Raw genomic sequence first — 25838 nt, 5'->3', positions numbered from 1 at the left:
AGTGGTGAAAAACTGCACGCATGTCACTATTATATATATATATATATATATATATATATATATATATATATATATATATATATATATATATATATATATATATATATATATATATAATGATTATTAAATTGTAATTTTAACTCATTATGAAATAGGGCTCACACTTTTTTCTATTTCCAACAGGTTTTGCCAAATCAGAAGAGAAAGTTGCACATTTTTCATTGTTGAATTACTGCGGCAAAGCATTGTCTAGTTCGAACACAGTGGTCATAGAAGTTTGGAATGACATCAAACTGCTCTCAACTGGAATTCATAAAACACAAACTGTTTTGTGGGACAATAACAAAATGAAATCTAACTGAAAAATCTTTGGCACAAGTGACATTAGGAACATGGTTGCAGGTCTTGGTGCTGTGGTTACGATGAACACAAAGAGCTCTTGGGTATGGACAATTTTATGTTTAGGAAGTTAAAACAGACACATGTGCACTCACCTTGGCTTCATTTCAAGACGACCCGCACCTCTTGTATCATCTTGGATGAAATGTCGATTTCGTTGGTCACAAATATTAAAATTTAGTTTCACATCTAGAGTTGATGTAAAGAGCTGAACTGTACTCATCCCCTTCCCCTTTCAAATGAAAGGTTTACCTTTTCGTAACACTGAAAAATCAAATGTGTGACAGGAATTAAGATTTAACCTTGTGCTAGTTTCTAATTTCGTATATTTAAAGGTCAAATGTTGTCCACTGAATCCATTTACATGACATGACTGAACATCGTGATTAAACATTTCTACAATCTGGCCTCGCTTTTGTTGTTTACAGCGCTGCAGTTTACAGTCTTTTCAAGGAAACACCGACTTGCTATGATGCTATCTTCTTAGGCCTGAGTCACACAAAACCCACAGCTGAGGTCAGATATGCAAACAATACACTGAAAAGACATATAGAGCGTCTGCCAGGATGCAGTTTATAGAAGGACACAGACTTTCTGTTTGCACTTGGAGTGGATTTGTCGTCATTCCTCTGCTCTGTGCCGGTTTCTCTGCGAGCCACCAACATGTGGTTTTGATAGAAAAATGCAAAAACTCATCGGAACCACTTTCCAAAGCCTAGATTCCAGCCAGGCCCTGGGAGACGGCAGCTCTTAGCAACAGAGTCCTCATGATTAAAATCCCAGATTAAGTGGAGTAGATAAGAAAACCTGTCAGTGAGGCTGAGGGATTGAGGAGATGGCCATCTTTAGGAAAAGACACACGATAGGTGTTGAGTTTCACATTTGTTTACAGGAATGGCAATATCAATTTTCCACTAAAACCAAGAAGTATATGTTGAAGAATTCCATCTTAATCCATACAGCTCACTGTTCAAGTCAACCTCTCAATCCTTGCGACGCTATGAGCACAACTAATGACCTCTGCTGTAAATACAGGGATTTAGAAAGTTGTCATTAGGTTTTAATGACATAAGCTTTGATCTGTCAGGACCTGCTATATGAGGCGTGGACTCCCAAATGATTCATGAAGAATAATGTGAACAGTGAAGTTCAATAACTAAACTCTGATTCAAGGTCACGCAACTACACTGAGAAGCTTGTTAATGGAGGAAAATATGATTTAATGCTCATTAAAATTCGTCCTGCTGGCCACTGTTTGGAGCTTTGATCCGGCCAAGATTTAGTTTTGTCCTTGAAGTCCAGATAGATGGTGGACGGGAACAGGAGTGAGCCTGCTGATGATGTATGCAGGGTATGGGACTGTTGGGGGAAAACACTTCAAGACATTGTAGTTGGATACGTTGAATGTTTTAGCCATCCTGATGTACACTTGGCTAAGGAAACTAAACCTGTCAGAGGAATGGGGTGGTTTATGGCCCGAGAAGTCTGCGTTAAATTCATTCGCTTGTTTGTCATTTGACCTTCGGGGCCACCGTAAGAGCGTCCAAGGTCATACGAAGTAGTTTGTTGTTCGCACACTGACACCTAGTGGTATTATTCCGTCAGTGTTTTCCAATGATCCAACTACATATCATAAAAGACCCCGGGTTGAGTGGAGAAAAACTTGAAAACGTAGTGCACATTAAGATAAATAAAGTTCATCTTTCAGTATGTTTGTATTTTACGAGAGTATCGGACGCATTAATTAAAACACTACAGTCAACAAGTATCTATATTTTATTTCTATGTAATTTGTCTTGTCATATTACTTTAGAAAAAAATAAAAATAATAAAATAACGCTTTTGGTTCGTAGTGGTTGGCGAGTGGTTGACAGGCAGCTTTGACGCCTCCACCCTCTTTTCCAGCCAATCGCATTACAGAGGGCGGGACCTGATAACTAGTCTTAACAAAATGGCGTCTGTTGTTGTTTTGCTGCAGGGTCACTGAAGATATCTGTTTTGCATTTCGACCATTTTCTGCAGCAACCTGCAGCCTGCGAGGCGTGGACTGAAATGAAAGGCAAAGAGCGATCGCCGGTTAAAAAACGCTCCCGGGCCTTGGATGATATTCGAGACAGGGCAGGATGCCACCCGAGCGGTAAGAAAATGGGGGCTCTGTCCGTCTCCGGTGGAAGTAATAATGGGAATAACTCGACCAAAGGCGACGGTGGTTCGACGAGGAGGGGTCTGCTCGGCGAGAAAAGGGACAGGGACTTTGACAGCCACAGCCGTGCTGGAAATAACCACAGTGTGCAGACTGCGGCGAGCACCGTGGGTAAGAACCACAGCCTGAGCCTGTCGCTGGATTTAGCCTCGACACGGACCACGTCCCGCGGGGAGCAGCGAGTGCTGCCGCCGGGCACTGACAGTGAGTACAAGACTCTTAAGATCAGCGAGCTGGGCTCCCAGCTGAGTGACGAGGACATAGAGGACGGGTTGTTTCATGAGTTTAAGAAATTCGGGGACGTCAGCGTGAAGATTGGCCGAAGCAATGACGAGCGAATAGCGTTCGTGAATTTCCGGAAGCCGGAGGACGCGAGAGCCGCCAAACACGCCCGGGGCCGACTCGTGCTGTACGACCGGCCGCTGAAAATAGAAGCGGTGCACATGACCAGGAGGCGAAGCCGCTCTCCTGTGGACAGAGACTTGTATGGAGCGGCTCAGAGCCACAGACACTTGCAGAGACCCCTCTCGCCCACCGGGCTGGGCTACAGGGACTACCGGCTCCAGCAGCTGGCGCTGGGCCGCCTCCCTCCACCGCCACCGCTCCCCAGAGAACTGGAGCGGGACAGGGACTTCGCCCTGTTCGAGGCCCGGACACGACCCGCTTTCATTGCGGAGAGAGCCACTTTTCGGGAGGAGGATTACATATCTCCAGAAGACGACCAAAGAGCCAACAGGACGTTGTTTTTAGGCAACCTGGATATAAACGTGACGGACACGGACCTGAGGAGGGCGTTTGACAGATTTGGGGTCATCACTGAGGTGGACATTAAACGCCCCACGAGAGGTCAAACCAGCACCTACGGGTTTCTCAAGTTTGAGAACCTCGACATGGCTCATCGCGCCAAGCTGACTATGTCTGGAAAGCCTGTGGGCCGCAACCTGATCAAGATTGGATATGGCAAGGCAACGCCAAGCACCCGCCTGTGGGTGGGTGGACTCGGGCCCTGGGTCCCGCTTGCTGCCCTGGCGAGAGAATTTGATCGCTTTGGAACTATTCGGACGATAGACTACAGAAAAGGGGACACTTGGGCATACATTCAGTACGAGAGTTTGGACGCATCGCAAGCGGCATGTACACACATGCGGGGGTTCCCGCTGGGGGGCGCAGAGCGAAGACTGAGGGTAGACTTTGCAGACACGGAGCACCGCTACCAGCAGCAGTTCCTGCAGCCTCTTCCCATCCCTCCCTTTGACATGGAGTCTTTCGTCCACCGTGCCACAGCAGAACCTCTAAGGGTCAGAGATCGGACTCCTCCCCCTCTTCACTTCAGGGACAGAGAACTTTTTCCGGGGGTGGACTGGCTAAACCCTGTTCTTCGAGACCGGGTGCGCGCGTCACCTTTTGAGCCTTTGGAGCACTTAGATCGTGAGCGACGGACACGAGAGCCCTGGTCTCTAGAGAGAGAGCTGCAGGGACCCGCACGCAAGCGCCGCCTGCTTGAGGACCACTCCCCTGATAGTACTGAGAGGACGATGAGGCGTCGGATGTCCTCTCCCGAGGGCAGTCCTGGTGGGAGCAGTAGAGACGGGGGACGCTTCAGTGACTCAGAGCGCCCCCTGCGGGGCGAGAGGCCATCCCCTGCAAGGGAGCGCCACGGCAGCTTGGAGCGTGCCGGGCCTGAACGAAGACTTAAAGACAAGGGGCCTGTAGGCAGCGGCGCTTCAGCAGCAGGAGAGCGCAAACGTAAACTGGGCGACGGCAAAGGTCCCGCCAAGAGAGAGCGCTCGGAGAGCAAGAGCGGCCAGCAGTCCAAGTCAAACGGGTCCAAGCTGAGCCTGACGTGGCAGGGGATGCTGCTGCTGAAGAACAGCAACTTCCCAGCTAACATGCACATGCTGGAGGGAGACCACGCCGTCGCCAGAGACCTCCTCGCCGACACGTCGGGCCGACAAGTCAGCGAGCTGAAGATCACCCAGCGCCTCCGCCTGGACCAGCCCAAGCTGGACGAGGTGTCGCGACGCATCAAGGCAGCGGGGCCGGGCGGCTACTCCGTCCTCCTGGCTGTTCCCGGCGCCACCGAGGAGTCGTCCGACCCAGCGCTCTCTACCCAGCGGCCTCTTCGCAACCTTGTGTCCTACCTCAACCAAAAACAAGCAGCAGGGGTCATCAGCCTGCCTGTAGGGGGCGGGCGAGATAAAGACAACGCGGGGGTCCTCCATGCTTTTCCTCCCTGTGATTTCTCCAAGCAGTTCCTGGATTTTTCTGCTATCGCTCTGGCCAAGAACGAAGAAGACTACCTGGTCATGATTGTGGTGCGCGGAGCATCCTAAACACCAATGTAAACAAGTGCTGTACGTCAGTTACTATTGCATGCTGTGTGTTCCGGGCCACGCCGGAGTGTTCGTACGTTCATGCACTAAAACCACGGAGGGGTTCCTTAAAACCTGCAGTTGGTAGTCCGAAACCACGAGGAGAAATGAAAGAGGTCCGAGGTTTTGTTCGCTCGCTTGTCAGCACTCTGTCCTGAAAGTGTTAAAACTGTACTTTAATATTATCGAAAATAAGTGTTGAAATGACAGTGAGAATCAGCTGCACGTCTGAAATGAAATAACCAAAGTTACCAAGTCAAAGTTACCAAGCACAAGGAAGTCACAAATACTAAAAACCGCTTTGATCTTTACTTGGATTTGACAAGTCGATGTTTCAGAATTCAGTGAAAACATGGCACATGATGTGGGGGTTTTCATGCGGAAATGTTCCTGTGCATCTCCAGTGCACCAGCTTGTGTTTTACAGTCTGCTGAAGAGAAAAATGAAATGCTGAAGCCGCGATAAACAAGGTTAAACGCTCGGGCTGAACATCCTTCGGGTTTTTAGAGCGTTTTATTTAATGTTAAATGACGGGGTGCTAAGGATCAGAGAGGCTTGTGGTTTGATGGAATATTCTGTAGCAGAAGAGACGCGTACTAACTTGTTTAAAACAATTTTATTTTCAAGCTGAAACATTTATTTTTGTTCATCTCGTGCTCTGACTTGACCAGTGAAAGAGTATTGATAATCTATGAGTCGGTCTCTCAAGTGTTGCGGAGGTTGTGGAAGAACCTATGTTTGTTTCAACCCTCGCTGAATTGTCCAAAAAGTGTAAAGAGATTATTAATATGTTGGAAATATATGTGTGTGTGATCGTCGACGTCAGCGTGGGACTCGAAGAGGAGACGCAAGCCCTCAGCAGACAAGTGTTTGTGAGCAGGTTGTGTCACGCACCTGTGCTGAAAAAAAAAGAAAAGAAAAAAGAGGAGCTTGATCAATGTACTCTCTTGGTGATGTCATAGGTGGGAACAGGAAGCGCCATGGTGCCCGCAGAAGTGCTTCTGAGCACTGAAATGTGACCTATACTCAATAAATTGATCATTTGAAGGGAAACCTGTTTCTTCGATGGAGTTGAAGAGACACGCTGCCGTGTTGTGTTTCGACGGAGTGAGCTAAATGGGTTAGCGCCAGAGAACAGAACCTTCTTTTCCCCCTGAGAGGATTTGCGGCAGGTCAGCTAAGTTGTTGGTCCTGTGATTGTTGCTGCCGTCGCCATGCTCGGACCCCACCACGCCAGTGTCCTGTTTCTCTTTACACGTTTGCTTTGGGCGGTGAAAGCAGCTGTGGAATCATCACCGACTCACACGCTCCGCTGCGGAGACGACTGGTGACGCGTGCTGACCCCTTGACCTTGTGTGACCCGAGGTCTGAGTGAAATGTTTCGATCAGAGGATCAACTTCGACCTCAGCTAGGAATATTGTTTGTCCCCGTCTTTGTGCTTCTGCTCAACAAGAAGTGGGAGTCGACAAGTTCCAGCGACACACAAGTGAAACGCCGTCTGTTTTGTGACACACCTGGAAGGAAGATTCCTCATGGATCCAACAGGAGGCCTTGTTTATTTCTTCTTGTAGAAGATATCGGCTGCTTAAGCCAGGAAGAGTGTTGCTGCATCGTCTTGCTAGTGCATTCAGGACCAGGAGAAGAGCCGGAGGACGTCACTGCTTCTTCATCCAGGCCGCCGCCGGTGCATCATCTGCTGCTCTGCAAGGTCTGAACCACAGCGGTGAGTACGGATCAAGGAGCTGCCTGCTACTCTGTATCAGTGGCTGCAGCAGCTGCGGTGAGTATGAAGTGTCAACACAATTCCCTCATGTGCACCGACCATCTGAAACATAATGCCACAGATAAAACATAATTAGATTTTTAGAAAAATAGATTCATCATATTATATGCAGACAAATGGTGAGGAAAACAACGACAGAATGGAAAAGCCGAACTGATGTCACATAAAATGTATTGGTCTGCAGCTGTCAGTACCTGTGAAGTCATGAGAGGAGCCAGTCGACTTGAGGTTTCCTCACAAGCATCGTGGAGACTCACCAGTTTTACTGCGGACGATCAGAGAGGTGGTCATAATGTTTGCTCTGATCAGTGTTTTAATTTCTATTGAGAAGAATCATGTTTATTACTGTTTAAAATGAACAATGGTGGCCTAAATAATCACTTATTGATCAGTAATGGCTCGCACTCAATAATCTCACTGGATTGTGCTAAAAAAAAAAAGAAGACTACTCAAAAACTACTACTTAAAATATTGTTAATTCTGCACAAAAAAAGTTTTTGCTTTACAAACTTAGGAGTTGTCTCAAGTTAACGGCAAATTTGAGCTTGTAAATTCATTTTTGTTAGTTACAGTAGCCTTATTCTGTTTGTTACAATCTTAATATCCCTCACATCGGAACAAAATTCAGCTCAGATGTCTTCAGGTCTTTGACCTATGGAGGGTTCTTCGTACGTCATTGAGATGGAGGGGAAACAATAGAACTATTTGGACTCAAAATATAAACAGTAACGCTTGCATTAAAACCCACATTGTAATTTACAGTCGTACTATGAGGACGAGTAGCAAATCAAAAGTCAGACTCACTGATTCCTCGTCTGCTCTTCCACAGGTGACCAGTCACAGCTGGCGTCCTTCACATGAACAACACCCTCTGTTGACTTTTGGAATGGGTGAGCATGTTTCTCAGATGTAACTCTTCAGTTGCTGATCACACGCTGTGCTGTGTTGCAGCAGAAGCAGTGACCATGGAGCGACACCCGCCACCCTCCATCCTCTGGCGCTGGCTCATGTAAGTCCAATAAACACATGCAGTAAGTGACATGAACTGTTCTGTAAAATTTAATAAAATGTGTCAAAAGTCTTTGAGCTTTTGTCTATCTTTTCTTGTCATGTGACACTGGAAATAGGTGTAACCGTTGACCCCAGAGGTTAAAAGGAGAACTTAATAACGTGCAACTATTATTCAGAGAAAATAACAGTATTTATTTAGGTCAGCAAAACTATATTTTTAGATGTATATGTTGACACCTACTGTAGAGGGGTAACTGCACATGAGAGAGGAGGTCCTACCACTTGTTGAGGTCGTGAGCAAGGAAAGGTTCTCTAGTGAGTTTTCATGGGTAGACAAGAGCACCAAAAACATAAAATGATGGGGTACAAACATTTTTATTATAGTTCCTTTCCAAAAACTATGAGTCCCTAAACAGGTCTTAAAGCATCACAGATGAGGGATGGGTGGCCCTCAACAGTCAGAGGCCCCGCCAGTGGAGAAGGCAGTGAACGCACCTCGTGAGCCAAATGAGCTTTAGTGCATGACTGTCGGCATTGAAACAAGACAAAGAGCCTTGCACGGTATTGTGAAAGTGAGCTGAGAGGGAAAATCACTCGCTGCTAATTGACACTGCATTCTTGAGGCAGGAGTCTGAATCGCCGCATGAGGGCGCTATTGCAAAACAAGTCAGCACCGCTCGGATCCCATCAGAGACCATTTCCATCCTTTAATGGGATTAAAAGAGGGGTTTAATAGGAGATGTCACAGAAGTAAAAGTGAGGAAGAACTTCCAAAGTACCGAGGTAAAAGGTCAATAATGCGGCGCTCTAGTTTGCGCGTGCGCGATCCAGTGAACTGTTAAATATCTACTGCTCTGAGGTAATGCTAGATGTCATTGTTTATCACGAGATTTTCAGATGAATATATCTATAATGATCAGAAAGAGATGTGAGCTGGCTAAGAAGCGGAAAACAGAATTTCTAGCTGCACTGTTGACATCAGACAACCATAAGTTAAGAAGGAAAACAATCAAATTATGTATAAATTATCATTATCTTATAATTATAATGCAAGAACGTGAGAGTTGTTAAAAAAGACAATAAGCCACTATGATTTAGGACATTAAAGCGGAACAATATTGAGCTAAAATCATTCAAAAGTGCCTGAACACTTTCAAAACATGACTTTTAGAGTGAATGGGTGGAAATAGTCGCGGATTCACATCCAAACTAGACGAGACTTAAAATCGCGATGCTGGCTAAAATGCTTCATAAGAAAATGATCAAGTTGTCGAAGTCTACTGTGTCTTTGGCTGACGTTGCAGGGAGTTAATAAAAGATACAAAACAGTACCTTGTAAGGCAAACAGGTGAGAAGTATAAATGCAGTGACAACACAAAACCAAAGTGAAAGACATAAAAAAACAACCCAATAAGAGTCCAAAACACAACCCAAAATAATAGTAAAAGCCGTCTCTTGAAGGCACTGAGGAGGCAGCGGGTCCTCACAGTCCAGTGGGGGGCACCGCCCATCTATTACACAGACACATCATGAAAACACAGTCAGTCAGAGGTGAGCTCTGGCACCGCTGCCCTGCTTCTCCATGTGACCAGTGACATGTGTTCCGGTTGAAACATCAGCGTGTAAATCAGAGGGAGCGAAGCCTGCTGTTGCATAGTTAAGGGAATTGGTTTAGTTTGGCAAAATATATTCAAAAGGGAAAAAACATGGTCAATGTAAAAGTCAAGCTCAATCTATGAAACAATAATTAGGTGGTACACAAAAAAGCGTTAATCATAAATACTTTTAAGGACGTTACACGCATGCAGTTACGTACATAAAAGAATACCCCTTGTCAGCACCATCACCCGCATGTCAACCTTGACAACCCCCAGAAAAATAGGAAAATGTGCTTAAATCCACCCCACTTTAGAAAACAATAATCAGTTTGTTGAAATATTTTTTTTAAACAAATGTATTTTAGGATTTTAACATAGTAGACTTGTTAATCACTGAAGTCAGGTTGGCTTGTGAGCAGTGAGGAAAAAAACATGAATAAAATATTTGCACTGGGTTTTCATTAGTTTGAAAATGTTTAGTCAAGATAAAATTTGGGGGGGGAAATGGAAATTTCTCCAGCTTTCCTGGAGCTTTCTGCTTCATGCGTGATATCGTCTTGACCGTGGCTAAAATGTATCTTGTTCACAAATAGTTTGCTGTTCCCGTGACTTAATATCCATTAAGTCCGCAAGCAAAGACCGCATCAGATATGACTAATGTGAAATCACTAGATCAATAAGGATCCATCGCTGACAAACCTGATAAGATGATGGATTTACATGTGGAAAGGAAGCCAAAGTATCACCTGAAAATGTCACGTTGGATGCGATTGTGTCGTGAATAACACGATTGGTTTGACCTTTGACCCGGGGGTCAAATGTCAGTGTAGATGCGTACAAAAGCCGTACATTCCTGCTGGGCTCCGGCGCTGCAGGGCCCGACACTAAACTGAGTTCCGCGATGACGTGACAAAAGGGCTCATAACATACTAGTATTGCATCGATTACATGAGTCAAGGCTACGAGATCGTGCTGGATTATTCTATAACTATTGCTTCTCAGCTTCATCGATCTGCCTACTGTGAGGTGTCTCATGTCACTGGCAGTCGAAGGTTACATCGGCATGCAGCATAACGACGTTTTGGCCCAAAGTGCGTGTGAGAGTACAGGTTAAAGGCTTCCGCAGGTGATCAGTGTTGCGAGTTAAGTATTTATCAGGTAAGTGATAACAATAATCTGCTGTCCTGTGAGTTGCATAGCTCGATTCCAGGAGGATGGTGTGCTTGTCAGAGCTAGTCCCGCGTTGCCGTTCGAGTGTTGCTTGTGTTGAGATTCAGGGCGGAAGTCAGAATTTTGGCTTTCAAATGTATTTCGCAGTCCACTTTTCAGCTGCACTTCTGATGTCACTGTGTTCTTCTACGTGGCCCGGGTCCCACCCCCACTTAGGTCCTCGTCACATTCAGGGCCGGGGGTCAGGAACACGCTGGTTCCAGATCCAGAGCACTTCCTTGGAGCTACACGACGCCGTTCTGCAGGCGGTCAGTGGCGAAGCAGCCGTTGGTCCGACAGCTGTTTTCTGCTCTCTTGACCCGGCTCTTTGTCTTCCGGGCCTTCCAGCGCTGAGCCAGCGGCTCCATGAACAGAGACAGGGAGGAGAGCAGATAGCAGAGCCCGGCCAGGTAGAAGGAGCAGTCGTACGTCTGAGTGTAGTCGAACAGGAACCCTGCAGAACCAAGTACATTCAAATTTTGAAGCAGATATTCCGAACTAGAATATAGACTCCAGAATTTCCTCACAATAGAAAGAACAAAGATGTGACTGAAAGCGTCTCAGCTCCAGCCAGCACATTAAGCAAACAGACATTTATCCTGAGATCAGCGGACGGGAATGCAGTTCGGCGCTGCAGCGATGGGTCTGTTTCTGAGCCACAGGGAAGGTAAACAGAGCCACATGCTATTTATGCACCACCCTAAAGGGGGTCAAATGTCGCATTTTAACCCTGAAATCCATAACAGGATGGGGAAGCAGCCTACAGTGTGGGCAGAGACAATGTCAGGAGGTTCATGAAAGCCTCATCGCTTCTTTAACTAGGGCCATATGTGACGAGTCAAGACGCATCTTTGCACATTTGGGTTGACTTGAGACTCAACATGGTAAAAAATAGAGGATGGTGCTAGTTCACTCTACTAGTAAAGTTTTACAGCCACTACTTTTTGTTAACAAAAAGGTCAATTACCTTACCTTCCCCACAAAAAATATATTTATTACTAGCAATATATTGGACACGGTAACAGAAAATCAGTAGTGACACAACAACATTATGAGGCAGTTCACAACTAACACCAGAAAACCATTTCAAATGTAGCACTTGTTTCAAAATAACTGTTCTTTCCCTACTGAACTGAGTAACACAGCTCCCTCTTCTGAGTGACACACTCATCACTGACATCCTCACAGTCCCAGTGAACTTGTTCGCCGATTGAAAACCGACCCTTCAACTCTGCAGCCCATTTAGTCAAACAAGGCCTAAGCCAGCAGAATCTGTGGTTTTTAATGCAGCACAAGGCGTCCAGGGCCCCTCAAAAATAGGTGCTTAAAGGCACCCCAAAAACATGTTGATAACAACCCACCCACTCTACTCCTGAATCTTTCAGGCTTTACTCAAACGCAGCAGCTCGGGACATGAGGGTGACTCACCTGCCAAAGGGGGCCCAGTGAGGCAGCCCAGGCCCACGAAGAACATGGAGAAGCCCATGGAGTTGTTGAGTTTCTCTGAGCCCACCAGATCAACCTGCAGGGACAACCATAACTCATGTTCCACCAAGAACTCAGAAAACCTGGTTTGTTTAAGGCGACTGACGGTTTGTTTTCAGTTTGAAGAAAACAAACAAATAGTGATATTTATCACTGTCACAGAGGAGTGACACTGTGTGTTTTGCATTTCTAAGTGAGGCGACGACAAAGGTGAACAAAAGCTTGTCGATGTCGAAACACAGGCGTGTCAGCTTCTGATGCAAAATCCCTGGAGTTCTGCTCTTATTTCCAGGTGGGGTCCGCCCTCCAGATATGCGATAACCAGAGCACCCCCCTTGCTCAACTGCTACTGGGACATATCTCCAACTATCCTGGGTTATCTAACCAGCATGGCTTCCTTATCTGACTCTTTAATCATCTAGATAGTAACTGCAAACTCGCTTGTGAATTCTATGAATTTCTACAAAAATTGCTTTGGCATCTTTGATGGAAATGGTCTCACCAGTACTGGCAGCAGCAGCGCCATGTAACCGCCGCAGAAGATGGCGAAGAAGACGGCGTAGACCATCAGCAGGATGTAGGACGTGGCCAGTGGGGAGAGCAGGTTGACCAGTCCACACAGAATCAGGTAGGCCTTGTGGAAGTGGTACTTGTGGAAGAGGTTACGGTCGGTGACCCAGCCCGACGCCAGCTGAGCGATGGTCTCCGTGATACCTGCGGCGAAACAAGTTCCTCAATAGTGACTTTTGACACGAGAAATTCAAAAGGAAAATATCTCGCACTTTGAGACCAGGGGGGCAACGACCTGGAGGAATTGCGCAACACAGCGGCTTTAAACAGCTGGTTGAGAACCACAGGTTAGACTTTAGCTGGAATGGGACGGGAGCTGCGCGGCTGCAGCAGCGTATCGACTGTTGCAGGAATAGCTACCAGCAGCCAACGGATCAATGCAACAAAACGATCCCATGCAGATGAGAGTTTCTCATCCGCGGGCTTGGCCTCTGCACCACAACTCCATGGCGGGTCACCTTCAGCGTCTTTGAAGCGTTTAACTGTTTTTAACCTGTTTCTAGTTTCTAGCTGAATACTTTATCGGAGGCCAGATGAACTGCCAGCTCAGCAAAACCCCCTTCTCTCTTACATAAGACTACATAAAGCTCTGGACTGGGGTTCGGGGAATGACACCAGGCAGCTGTGTTGTTTCACTGTGTCCTGCTGTATTGACCCAAGACGACATCCTGGGGAGTCACTCTGCTCACATGCACCTCGTGGGGGTCGGCCCTATCGTGCAGCTGCTCCGGAGAAATGCGGCAGCAAGTGGCAAAGACAAGTTTCGCGTGTTCCGCAGGTGGAGACGGCGAAACGCCTCCGGGCATCAACACCAGTAAAGAATTCAGAAGCAAACAGAGGCGCCACTCCCTCTGGCGGACATTGATTCAGAAGATTAGAAGCAGAGAGGTAATAAAACCCATGTAGGTATTAGCAGCTTCCCCGAAGGGACAGTCTGGATTGTGTTGCCTCCTCTTTTGTACACACTGACACCTCCTCTGCGAAGTTCCAGCCACTCAGACAGAGTTGGCCCCTCTTGTTACCCTGCCAGCCACTTTACTCAGTTAGCCAGTTGCCTAGCGACCGGGGTTAGCTCCGTGTTTAGTAGTGGAGGGGATGAGGAATACATTGACCCGGATGATTGCAGGCCTCCCTCACTCGGTCAAGTCAATGGGCCTCTATGACAACGACCGGGTCAAGAAAAAAGAGGCAGCGGGAGCGATGTGGCTAACTACACAGCTCCGTCACGCTTTATTGTATCCGAACATGAGAAAAGAATCTGGCAGGAGAAAGTCAGAGAAACAAGTGTCATTCAAGAACTGCCAGCAGTTTAGGTACATCCATCATCTTGTCTAGTTCCGTGTCAAAGTACCTTGCTCTTGTTTTTTTGCTCGACTTGAAAACGAAGGCTCACTCTCTCTAGATGACTTCAGGAATCCAATTTTAAGATGATGTGAGGTTTCTCCACGACTTATTAGGTGTATCCTTGTATGACATCCCTTCCCTCTGTTATCACTAACTACTCCTCTTCATGCAGCTGACACCATAAGGGATCCATTGTACTTCTGAAGAGGTTTAGGTTCCTTCCCAAAATAGCATCTGGTCGAGCAATTCTTGGACTTGCAAAATGTTTACATCATTCATATTTAAGCTCCTTTTCTTCAGGCTTATTGATCACCACACAACTCTAATCTTTTGAGTCAAAGGGGACTGTTTTGCTGCAGATGCTTCACCTGACCTTGCAAGTCTTCTCCAAGTGGTTTAAAAATACACACTCTTCTTGTCTTTCACATAGCGCAACGACAAAGAGACGACAGGTTACTTCGGCAAACTGAGAGCTGGATCTATATGCACATCTTAAAACAACAACAGCAGCCGTCAGTTTGTCCAGCACAGAGAGCGATGACACTCCCGAACGCACCACCTCATCTGCAGTGTTTCAATAATTCACAAGTCCTGACTGAGCATTCTTAAAGCAACACATACACATGTGGTCGTGTTGCGACTGGTTCTGCTGTTCTCAGCTCGCACCAAGTGGCCTCATCAATAGCACTCGGCTGAACCCACCAGGCTGCCTGGCCAGTGGACCAAAGTTCAGAATTTATGTAAGCGCATTCATTACATAATACTGCAGTCTGAGCAGCTAACAAATAATTAATGCCTTGAAGTTGACGGAGGACTTTCGCATCAGTTTGTGGAGTGGTCCTGAAGAAAGGCACAGTCAAGGGCGCGCAGCAGCCACTGACAGTGAGAGCGGGCTGCGGTCAAAAATCTACCCTGCAGATGACTACATTGGTGAAGTAAACTTGTTGAGGTGAGCTCCGTAACTAGAGACTGAAGCACAGACGACACATACATCGACACATCACCTAGTAACTCCTTAGAGCAACCCAATGGTCTCCTCCCAGTGGGCCACCACTCACACCCGGCACCATTTTTACTGTCTTATCGAGGTAGCCAGGACATTCGGGAGCAACAATGAATTTACTTCTTTAGATAGGAATAAAAAAAGGTAGGGAAAGCAACCACTATTTTCATCTCAGGATTTGCACAACCTATAAGGAAAAACAACATTCACATCTTTCACTTGGGAAAACTCACTATTGTTCTTCACGGATACAGTTAAACATTTCACATCCTTCCCATGATCCTGGAACAACTCCACAGTCGGCACGCAACGGCCCTCAAAGGTCTTTTTGTCCATATTTACACATTTGAATCTTCACATTTATGAGTAAGATAAAACTAAATAAATCTTCAGGGTTCTTATCGGGGAATGTGATGGCCAAAGAATCAGTTAGCCAGAGAGAGTCTATTGTAATATTAAATAGTTATTGATCAAATATTAAAGTCTGAACACGACCGACTATCAAACAGTGTCAAAAAACACTCCCATTACTAGTCCAATAGTTACAGACGAACAATAAGAAATGCAGCATTGATACAAAGGTCAGGGCAGTTTCTGTCGGGATGAGTGGCATGGTGTTCTTCCCATCGATCTGGCAAATCCTAGTGATTATCTTTATGCAGAAATTGTGAGTTATATTCAGATAAGATGCTGTGAAACTTGCAATACCTTAGCGGCGATCACAACACCATATTCAGTTTCTAACTCAAGCCTTACCTGCCACAGAGATGATGAAAGAAGCATCCATGGCGTCGATGCCCAGTGTCCGCGCCCGGGCAGACAGATGGAAGTAGGGGATGAAGTAGGCCAGCTGGCTGAAGACCAAAGACCATGTGTAGATGCAGAAGAACGGGTCCTTTAACAAGGAGAAATCAAGAACTTTGGCTTCAACGGCGGAAGTGCCGGCCTGGTTGGGGAGTCCCGCGATGGCAGACCCGTTCATGCTGCCGTTAAGCTCTAAGGCGCAGTCTGGAGCAGCCGGCTTACACGGACTCAAGTCATTTTGGGGTTCGTGATTGTTCACACCATTGAGGACCAGCCTAGTTTGTTCCTGGTTCGCTTGCTGCTCCTGCCTCTCCTCAGTGTCTCTAGGAATAGAAGAAGGGACGGCTGGCTTGGCGAGGCCGTTCGATAAATGCGACGAGCCATTCAGGCAACTTTTAGGGTTGTCCTTTTCTGAGGAGCTTTTGAGCGACACAGCTGGGCTCTTCTGTGTCGGGGGAGACGTCGCCTTGGAGACGACGGGAGGCTTCACGTTTATGGGTCGCAGCAGCATCCCGGTGGCCACCAAGTTGAGCATCAAACCACCAAGAATGAGCATTGCTCCTGCGAAGAGACGCTCACACTCAGACACTCCAGGCGTGACGTTACTATCGCCAACTTACCTTGCCAGGCGTACTGGTCAAGAAGCAGCTGTGTGAAGGGGGCAAGGGCAAAGGTCAAACCCATCCCTGACCTCCCGATTGCATATGCCGTTGCCAATCTCTTCCTGAAGTAAAGAGCTGTGACCACTGAGAAGGCCTGGTACAGCAGAGCGAAACCCATTCCTATACAACAAGGAGAGGATGAGTTATTTGGTGAGTTAAACATCTCAGTGACAAAGATCAATCAATAACCTTGACTCACCAACTATGACTCCCATGCTGACGTACAGATAGACCACGCTGTTGGCGAAAATGCTCACGAGGAAGCCTCCGCTAACCAGAATGGCCCCTGCAATGGAAGTCACCCTGGTCCCGAACTTGGCACAAGCCACAGAAGCTATGGGAGCTGCATAAGTGAGAAGAGGGCAGACAGCAGATGAGCTTCATGTCTGAACAGAGGACAGACACAGGGAGACATCAAACCTCCGGAGAGACGAAGACTGGACATGATGGACCCTATCCAGCTGATGCTTTCTGCCGACCCTCCAAACTCATCTTGAAACGCTACAAAGAAGATCCCAAAAGTCTTCAGTGTTCCCATCACGAGGACATTGACCTGAAATGAAGCAAAAATATCTTATGTCCAGGCGTTTAATAGTGATGTAATGACAACCAAAGCCTTCAAATCTTTGTGGCTAACCTACCAGAAAGCAATGCAGCACCACCATCCAGCCCCAACCACCATCCGGGGGCTCTTCATACTGGACGTCAGACGCCTTCTCCTTCTTACTGCTCATGGTGGCTTTCCTGAATAGATTCATGGCTGCAGGGTTTTTACTAGAAGAACAGGAATGACCATAAACATTAATCCCCACAAAGTAAAATCCCTGAAATTCATGGAAAGAATTACTCTGGTCACGTGCCACTCAATGCACTCAAGAAGAGAGCGAGAATGGAAGTACAATATTGATGCTAAGGTTTGACTCACTTTGATGGACACTTGCAGATGTCTGGAACATAGATTTCTGACAACACTGAGCGGCTAGTTTTGGGTTACTCATCCACCTCTTTTGTTCTTATTACAGCTGTTACACTCTAACCAGAGTGTACACTGTATTTACATGGTAATTATCCTTTAACTCTCTTCTGGGAATCCTCCAGCTTCAGCCTGTATGATTTGCACACTAGGACGAAACACCTAAATCTAACAGCCAGAGATTTACAGGGCTTTGAAGGTGCGCTGTTCTGCTTGAGGTGGAAAGTGGGGTACACCTTGGACTGGTTGCAGGACATGTATGTACTGTATGTGAACCACAGGAGGAAACCAGATCACTCAGAGAAAGGCTCATACAAACTCCGCACACAAAGGGAACGGGTTTGCTCCAAGACTTGTGTAACAAGAGTTGGGATCATTCTTGTAAACAACAGATGAACTAAATTTAAGCTATAGTTTTTAAAAATAAATGAGGTGAGGTTAAGGAATAGTATATTTTAGAAATCAAAGTTAAAAGCAAAAAGGTGCTCGGAAAAAATGCACAGAAACATGGATAGAAAACTTGTTTTCAATCCAACACAACGGCTGTAATCTAACTCCCGTATAACATGATCCAAGAATAGAGCTCACCCTATGGGACCTCAGTTTATGGTCAGAAATGTGAAATGCCATGGTACAAACAGCTACCCCATGCAACAAAAACACACGCTTTCACTTAACACACAGTAAACCCCATATGTCCACCAGCGCTCGCACCTCAATGAAAAAGGCTCTTTTGTTGGAGCGTGCTGGTGAAGGAAAACAATCTCATCCTGGCAAAAGGATTCTAAACAGCGCCACGGATCTTTGTGAGTCTATGAGAAAGCAGGAGACCAGAACAACACAAGTGCAATGATGGTGGGTTCAGGTGTAGTTTTTCCATCCTTAAATTTAAAAAGACAACTTTAAGTCTGAACACGCAAGTGACATCCGCAACAACGTGGGACTTTAAATGGTATTTAACAAAGTGAATTTGACTGTCAATCAAAACAAAAATCCAGCTCAAACTGTTTTTAAAGCAAAGCCAGCCCCCCTAATTCTTGGCCACAATTTCAGCCACATGGTGAAAAGTATGCAATTCATCTGCTACGCCTGCTTGTAAAAGGAAGGCGGGTGCAGTAAATCTCAGGATATCCAAAAGTCTTTTGTAGCTTGCGACAATAATGCCGTCTGACAGAGATATGTACAAGAAAAACTGAGACCAATCTCCGCTGAGAGCACAGATCGGATTAAAAATGGAATGAATTGGGCCAGTGTACTGCGAGCAAGTATTTCCTTCCCATGTGCTTTTCATAAGTTCTGCATGGAGTATGTTTGAGTGCATGTTTGTGAATGTGCCGGGGCGACAGGGGCGCCAGATCAGATCCTTGTGTGACACACAACCTTCAGCAGAGGTCGTTTTCAGTCTTGGAGAACTGAAGTTGTGGGGCTTGCCTTCACGAGACCAGCTCTGTTTACTGAGTATAACAGGCTTGCACAACATTCAGCTGGCGAGCGGAGCTTTTGCTTCAGCCTGTCCAACTCAGAGTGACATCTTCACCTCTGTTTGCATCATAATAGTTTGTTTGCACTCATAATTTTTTTGACGCCACACAATGGGTCAGCAGGTGAAGTGTTAATTCAGTGACAAAGCATGGCAAACAAAAACAACTCATATCAGAGCTGTTTTTTTTTAAAAAAAAAAACCTTACCTCTTGAAAGGTACTTTAGTAAACAGTCTTTACCACGGGGAGTATGAGACAGAACAGTAGAATAAAACAGGAAGATCACTGCAGAGATCCTATAAGGAGCAGGTGTATCCATGATTCTGGACTGGAAATGTGAGGCAACTCTGGCAGGACCTCTCTGTACTCCTAGGCAGTGCCAGGGCCAAAGCGCTAGAGCCAAGAGTAAAAGGGGGAGGATGTTTTTGTCATTCGGTTTTAAGTGACAGTTTCACACAACCAGAAGAGTTTGGGGAAGAATGGCAGTAGTGAGGAACAAAGGGGGTGATCTAATTCACTACAGTGAGGTGAGTCTTGTTCTGGAGAACACCCACCCACCCAAGGCCTCAGGGGATGACCTCATCGGTGTTGGAGGAATGTGCAGAGAAGCCAGCCTTGGTTTTCGGGCTCATCAGATGCTCTCGTGATGAGACCCTGATCCAACCACAGTGGCAGCAAGTCATGACTTCCGGCCTCTGGCCATCACAGACACAGTCTTGTCCAATATCTGCGTCTTCCATTGTAATGAACTTCAAATTTAGATGTGTTAAGTGTGGAGTACTGACTTTGAAGTGTGTTATTATTTTTGCAAAGGACATAAATCAACTATTGGCAGGAACCTCTTGCCCTGGATGTGAGAAGCCAAGTCGAACCAACAAATGTTCTACTGGTTTGCAGAAGCAGCAGATGTGAGGCAGAACACAAGCGTCTCACTGTACTCAATGGTTTTCTTCACAGTTCTGAGCTACTGCCAGCTTCAGTAAGTCCTGAATCCGTGTTGTTGTGTCTAAATATAGAATCCTGTTTGAAACAACTATTGCAGGTAAATAAGAAAATTATTTAACTGGATCCGCAAGTTAGTTTTTATATCAGTCAATCAAAACACCACACTACAGTTCCAGCAGCTTTCTTTAAACCCATCACACTTAAAAGCCATTTGACTCACCGACAAAGCTCTTCATGGTCTGACACCATCTTATGTCCAAGCACACGGAGACCTACTTCCAGCTCAGAGGTTGTAAACAAGCAGACGGCTTCCCTCAAGTTAAACCATCCTCCAAATTGATTCCAGGAGTAAACCCCGCAGAAGAGGCCTCGTGGTTTTTCAAAGCTGGACGTAGCGGAGCTCAGCAGAGACGCACTGATCCACGTTCAATTCTGTCCTCACTTGGGGACTTTCCAAGACGCATAGTGAAGCTGTCTCTCCTCTTCTCATGGATTTGCTGTGGTGGAGTCATCCGATCTTTGCTCAGGAAGATTATTAAAGATCTGTCTTGTTCTCTTTCTTGCCGTCCCAAGTTAACCTTCGCACACAATAATAACTGGATGGCAACATTTGGAAATAGGAGAGAAGAAACCGCCAGTCTTTTTGGACGAATGCATAAGGAGCAGAATATCACTTTCCAGTATCTCCTGCTGCTATTATGTTACACAACAAGGTCAAGAAGCGCTTTCGAAGTGAAGTGTTTTCTTCACCAGACCGCAGTGTAGAAAGCAACGACACCCTCCTCACCCTCATTGGGTGGAATGTTCCACCAATGGAAGCCAGTAATGCGCCGCTATATTCCATCAGGTTGCACAAGATAACTACTTTTAAACTACTGAGCAAAAGGCTCATCTGGATTCTCCTGCTGAGCTGTACAGTCAGCGAGTTCATGGGTGAGGTATGTAAGGCCAAGTCACTGGTTGACCTCTGCCGTGCCGTGTGAATCCTAATGCAGAGGTTGGAAAAGGTATCCACGGTGTTGTCGTCACACAGGGACACACTTTCCAGTCGTATGTAATCCAGTCCATGGATGCAGTGAGACGTCATTGTCAAACCAGAGGAGCTACACAGCGCTATCACCAAATATAAGCATTCGACAAGAGCTATGAGGATACTCACCTTTGACGCAGGTGTGTTGGTGAGCCGTACTTCAGATGAGTGAGACTCAGAGTCTCATTATCAGGTTGGTCAAAAGGCACTTGGAACTATGGCGGCATCAGATGGTGCACCTGTGGGAGGACGACAGGAGGCTGAGAGGTAAAATGATGAGAAACCCCAAGGACTCACTACATGTTTTGATTGAACTGATATGAGTGGTCAGGTCAGCCCTCCTACTCTCCCCTCTCACTCCACTGACTTTCCACAACGTGCCACGCCCTTTATCATGTCCACCTTGTTGAGGCTTCAAAGGCAGAAACCTTTAAATTGGCGGTGTCTTTGAACCGCTGGACTGGTTTTCCAACAGGGTTTCTCTAACACAGCGGTGTCCAAACCGGTCCTCAAAAGGCAGCGGCGGTGCAGGTTTTTATTCCAACCGGTCAAGCTCACACAGTTTAACCCAGCGTTTTTCACCCAGGGTGCCGCGCCACACTAGTGCACCGTGACTGAGTGTCATCTCATTTGTTCGGAGATAGAGGTGGTCGATATGATGACATTAAATCATGACAATTAGAAGGTATTGAGGTGAGGAGACCAAGGTGAGGAGATCACATGGATTCACAGACATTCTTTCTGTGCACTCTACTGTAGAGCTCCAGTGTGTTGATGTGCTGATCTGTCCGTCAGTCAAAGCAGCGCTGCTGTGGTGCGCGGCGCTCCTCTTCCCACACACTCATAGCCAAGACATGTGCATGTGCAACTTCCATCCACACACTTTCAGAACAGAAGGAGGGAGTGACCCTTGTCGGACCTGCGGCGCCAAAGACGCTTAACGCGACGTCTCACTTTACTGATACTTACTGACTGTCAAAGTTTGCTTTGTAGTTTAAAGTTGCCAAAAAACTAAATGCACAACAAAATAAATGCGCTCCAAAATGTAAAGAGAGAAAGAATCATTATTTTTCTGAAGCAGGTTCAGGCAAAGAATGTTAAGGATTTGTCTGGAAACTCAAAACTACAATAAAATCATGCAAACGAGAAGTGATAATATTTAAAGTAAGTAAGTAAATAAGTAAATCATGGTATATATTTTGCCATATTGCCCGCTGCTTTCTGGACACATTTGAAACAAATACATTTTCCGCAATTTATTTCTGCAAATAGCCTGGCAAAATAACAACCGAGTGTCAGTAGCTACAGTTTTTGCACAAATGAATAAGGACGTTCTATAGGACTTTAAGCACAAGCACGCTTTGGCTGAGGTTCCTTTGGTGGTGAAGCCTCGGGTGTTGAAAAACACTGTTTAAATCAAGTGAAACAAGTGTCAGGGCTCAGGGCGCCGATCTGACAATGTTGACATGTCCTTGTGATAGCAGTGTTGTGGTGCAATGTAAATGTCGTGCTGGTGACAAAAACTGCATCTTTGTTTCCAGAAGGAGAACAGATATAGCGTGGGTAATCTGGGATGGATAGAACTGAGGAGCCAATCAGTTCTTGTTTAATCATTTCAAATGCTTTGTCTCCCTCAGGAGTCCAAACAACTTTATCTTACATGGCCATTTTAACAGAGTGAATCATGTCAAGCAGAGGCCTGGTCATTTCAGAGTAATTCGGCACCCACATCCGACAGTCATTCCAAACATCATCCATTTTCTTGGGGCTTGGGTGCCGAATTGATAAATTCTTTTACAACAAGCAACACCAGACTGACATCCAACTGACATCCAAGATCCTACAATCCTCAGACACCCTATAGGTGAAGCAGTTTATGATGGATGGGCTGGAACATAAACCTACACCACCCAGGCCCTTTGAGGACCGGTTTGGACACCCCTGCATTTAAGATAAGAACCTACAGCTTTGCTGCAATCACATTAGCTTTACAATGTAAAGCAGGTTGAATAGAGACCAACCACAAAGAGGTCCACGCCCTTATAGTCACGTAAACACCTGGGCAATAGAGGTGAAGTTGTTGCCCCATCCTTCTCAACCGACTGTCATCTTGAAGGCTACAGCCGAACACATTAAAACACAGTAACACAGAGTGGTGGAAGCACAGCTAAACAATGACATTCTTATGAAACAAATTCGCTTTGGCGGATAGTCCAGTCAGTCCAAGACAAAAAGTGATCTCTAAGTAGTTTGTTATTTTTGTCTCCACGATAGACATGTGGAAGAAATACGTTCAACAACTTTTTACCAACACATTTGCTCATTAAAAGACATCAACTCGAAAGCAAGGGAAGCTGCACTTTGCAGAAAGACGTCCAAGTTCACAACTCATGTTCGTCAGTTAAAACTCTTTGAGATTTCAAATGCACTTAAAGGTTTCAGATAAAGAGATTACAAAGCCTGTTCACACTCTGGAGCTGAGGTAAACAAGGGTCCGCCCAATTTGATCCCAGGAGTTACTGGGGTCAAGTTAAATGGCAAAACCCCTGAACAATTTCCACCCTTTCAACTGGACGCCCCTCTTAAGTTTGAGGCTTGTTGTTAAAGGAGAACATACAGGAATATTGTCACTCTCACATATCACAGAAGAATTCATGCTGAAGAGAAATAAATCCACACTACACATCCAAAATAGTTTGTTAACAATAGAATCTATGGGCTGGAATGATAGAACCACCCCAAAAATGCCTGTCAGACAGCAAAACCAATATTTGATACCAAAATTTCATCAAAGAAAATGGAATAAATAAAAACAGAAAATAAATGTGACTAACTGGGGAAAAGTCCTCTAAGCTTCATAAAAGTGGAATTTAATGAGCCTGCAGTCCATGTACACAGAAAGGGTGTGGTCACCCTGAACTCCAAACTGAACATGATCCAAGAGATGAACAAAGAAGCTAAATAAATGATGTCTAATTGAACTCCAGTTCAACTTGATAGTCGGAGGTCAGGCAAGGACTGCTACTCTCCACTATAGGTTATTTTAAGTTGTATGTTTGTGTGTGAAACATGCATATTTAAACGTGAAGATTATAAGATGGCTTCAGATTGAGTCCATTAAAATAAAGGTATTTCTTGGGTTGCGTTGATGACAATGGCTTGACTTGGACTGAGTTTTGAGAAGTGACTTTATGAGCAGCGAAAAAAGAAGGGTCTTACTGAGTTGTTATCTTCAGCTCACAGGCGTGTTGCATGGTGCCCCTCACTCACCTCAGCACTGCAAGAAAAGTCCACCGACACAAGAGTGAATTCAGAAGCTTGAAGACTGAAAACTATCAACCAAATCCAGCAGCTAATGGATGCAGCCCCAGAGGATGTCATCTGGTCACATTCTCAACTGAGACACTGTGCTGATGATGAGTAAAATTTAAGGGCAATAAATAACCAAGGCATCTACAGACCTGAGCAGGCCCTGGCGTTTGAATTTTACGAGCTCTTGTGGTCATAAACTGGCAACAGAAGGATGTAGAGTGGTGTCTAGACTTTTTACTGGACTCTAACCAACAAGTCACAGGCAGAATATTGTTTTGAAATTGTTCAGAAACATGGCTAACAGCACAATGTTGACCTTTAAACTCACAAGAAACTCACAATAAGCCACCATTTATTAAACAACTAAAATATTTGTTTTTATTTATTTTTTTGTTGTTGGTGCACAAATGGACTGAGTAAAAGAAATCACTTGCAACTATGAGTCATTGGAATATAGTTTATAACATACTTAACATACTAAAGTCGCATAGGGTCAAAAGCAAGACCTTGAGGTTGAGTTCTAACAAGTTTTCACAAGTCACCTCTCAACCTCACCTATCTTCTACATCTGAGACAAACAGGTACACTTAAACTGATATTTCCTCATCGAATGAGTAACCAATGAAAGGCATGAAGAGCGAGGAAAATGTATATGAAAGGCTGAACATGAATGAAAACACTTGTGTTACAGTGTTAAGAATTTAAAAAGAATGAGAAAGAACTGCAAAACATGTAAAAAAAATAAAAATAAAATAAGGCTAAAGTTTGGAAATAAATAAGCGGAAATTAAACAGTATTTAGCAGAAAAAAAGCAGACATGGTCAGATTTTTTAAAGATAGAATTGTGAAATAGAAACGAATTTAACAATGTTATTAAACTTAAATCGTTGTGTTTTAGTCAATTATTGGTCAAACATGCTGGAGAAAGTGATGTTTCCGGTTTTTCAACGAGTGAAACCACTTTATTTAAAAACAAAATACGACAATATCCGTTTGCCGTTTTTTTTTTTAAATAAAGTTGGGAACTACTTCGCTTGAATTTAGCACAGCAAAAGTGATTTTTAACAACTTTTCAATAAATGCTATATGTTATAGAATGTTATTTTGTCCAGAGTGAACGATGAAATTCAGTCATTTGTGTGTACAAATGACAGATTAATGGGAATAAAAGTGGGTACCTGCAGTGTTTGTGGTCCTCGATGCTAATCAGTTTACTTTCTCAGCTCCGTCCGGGACTGCGACTCCTGCAGCGGGCTGAGGCTGGCTGGATACTGGGCGGACACTTGGCCGGAGGAGGAGAACTGCAGCCGGACGAGGTTCTCCGCGAGTGGTCGAGCCATAACTTGAGTCTACAGACGGGTCTCTGTGGGCTGCATCCCACCTCCGAGCCGTGTCACCGCAGGCTGCGCACAGAGCCGCGGGGAGGGGGCGACTTAGCTGGGGCGGGTCACGTGACGGAGACGTAGCGGAGGAGAGGAGGAGAAAGCGTGGAGTAAACACTGGAGTAAACTTGAATGGAACACTTGGAGATGCGACTGCAACTGCAGACGCCCCGTAAAAGATTGATAGATCTTAATGTTTTTCAGACGATCTCCAGGAGATGCACACATGGTTATTTAAAAAAAAATCCGATTATTTTCTGTGCTCGGTAAA

The 25838-nt window shown here is 45.4% G+C and overlaps 2 protein-coding genes across 5 annotated transcripts; one reads left to right on the top strand and one right to left on the bottom strand.

The window, feature by feature from the left end:
- Window positions 1–2335: 2335 nt before the first annotated feature.
- rbm15 (RNA binding motif protein 15) lies at window positions 2336–7802 on the top strand. 2 transcript variants are annotated; one of them, XM_053849882.1, is made up of 3 exons: window positions 2336–7041; window positions 7588–7648; window positions 7710–7775. In XM_053849882.1, exon 1 carries the CDS (start codon window positions 2452–2454, stop codon window positions 4933–4935), a length of 2484 nt encoding a protein of 827 aa, XP_053705857.1. In that variant the 5' UTR covers window positions 2336–2451; the 3' UTR covers window positions 4936–7041; window positions 7588–7648; window positions 7710–7775. The 2 variants fall into 2 exon arrangements, with proteins under 2 accessions (XP_053705857.1, XP_053705856.1); XM_053849881.1 differs by having other exon boundaries at window positions 2336–7648; window positions 7710–7802.
- A 333-nt stretch (window positions 7803–8135) lies between these two features.
- slc16a4 (solute carrier family 16 member 4) lies at window positions 8136–25567 on the bottom strand. Of its 3 annotated transcripts, XM_053849885.1 has the most exons (12): window positions 25364–25567; window positions 24093–24150; window positions 22895–22990; window positions 21003–21112; window positions 17086–17218; window positions 16865–16997; window positions 16644–16787; window positions 16403–16564; window positions 15735–16343; window positions 12564–12775; window positions 12005–12098; window positions 8136–11030 (listed from the first exon to the last, which is right to left on the bottom strand). In XM_053849885.1, exons 5-12 carry the CDS (start codon window positions 17200–17202, stop codon window positions 10822–10824), a joined length of 1680 nt encoding a protein of 559 aa, XP_053705860.1. In that variant the 5' UTR covers window positions 17203–17218; window positions 21003–21112; window positions 22895–22990; window positions 24093–24150; window positions 25364–25567; the 3' UTR covers window positions 8136–10821. The 3 variants fall into 3 exon arrangements, with proteins under 3 accessions (XP_053705860.1, XP_053705859.1, XP_053705858.1); XM_053849884.1 differs by lacking the exon at window positions 22895–22990; XM_053849883.1 differs by lacking the exons at window positions 22895–22990; window positions 24093–24150; window positions 25364–25567 and having other exon boundaries at window positions 21003–21219.
- Between the last annotated feature and the right edge of the window lie 271 nt (window positions 25568–25838).

This window comes from Synchiropus splendidus, chromosome 18 (assembly GCF_027744825.2).
Source record: "Synchiropus splendidus isolate RoL2022-P1 chromosome 18, RoL_Sspl_1.0, whole genome shotgun sequence".
NCBI lineage: Eukaryota > Metazoa > Chordata > Actinopteri > Syngnathiformes > Callionymidae > Synchiropus > Synchiropus splendidus.
Note: the sequence above shows the minus strand (reverse complement) of the source record. Positions and strands in the feature narration are given on the sequence as shown.

What these genes read in the sequence shown, in the direction of transcription:
- rbm15 (XM_053849881.1), top strand. Translation starts at nt 2,452, where the DNA reads ATGAAAGGCAAAGAGCGATCGCCGGTTAAAAAACGCTCCCGGGCCTTG.
- slc16a4 (XM_053849885.1), bottom strand. Translation starts at nt 17,202, where the DNA reads ATGAATCTATTCAGGAAAGCCACCATGAGCAGTAAGAAGGAGAAGGCG. An exon ending in CGCTGCTGCTGCCAGTACTG is followed by an intron (nt 12,099 to 12,563) that starts GTGAGACCATTT and finishes TTGTCCCTGCAG; the next exon opens with GTTGATCTGGTGGGCTCAGA. An exon ending in CACTGGGCCCCCTTTGGCAG is followed by an intron (nt 11,031 to 12,004) that starts GTGAGTCACCCT and finishes TTGGTTCTGCAG; the next exon opens with GGTTCCTGTTCGACTACACT.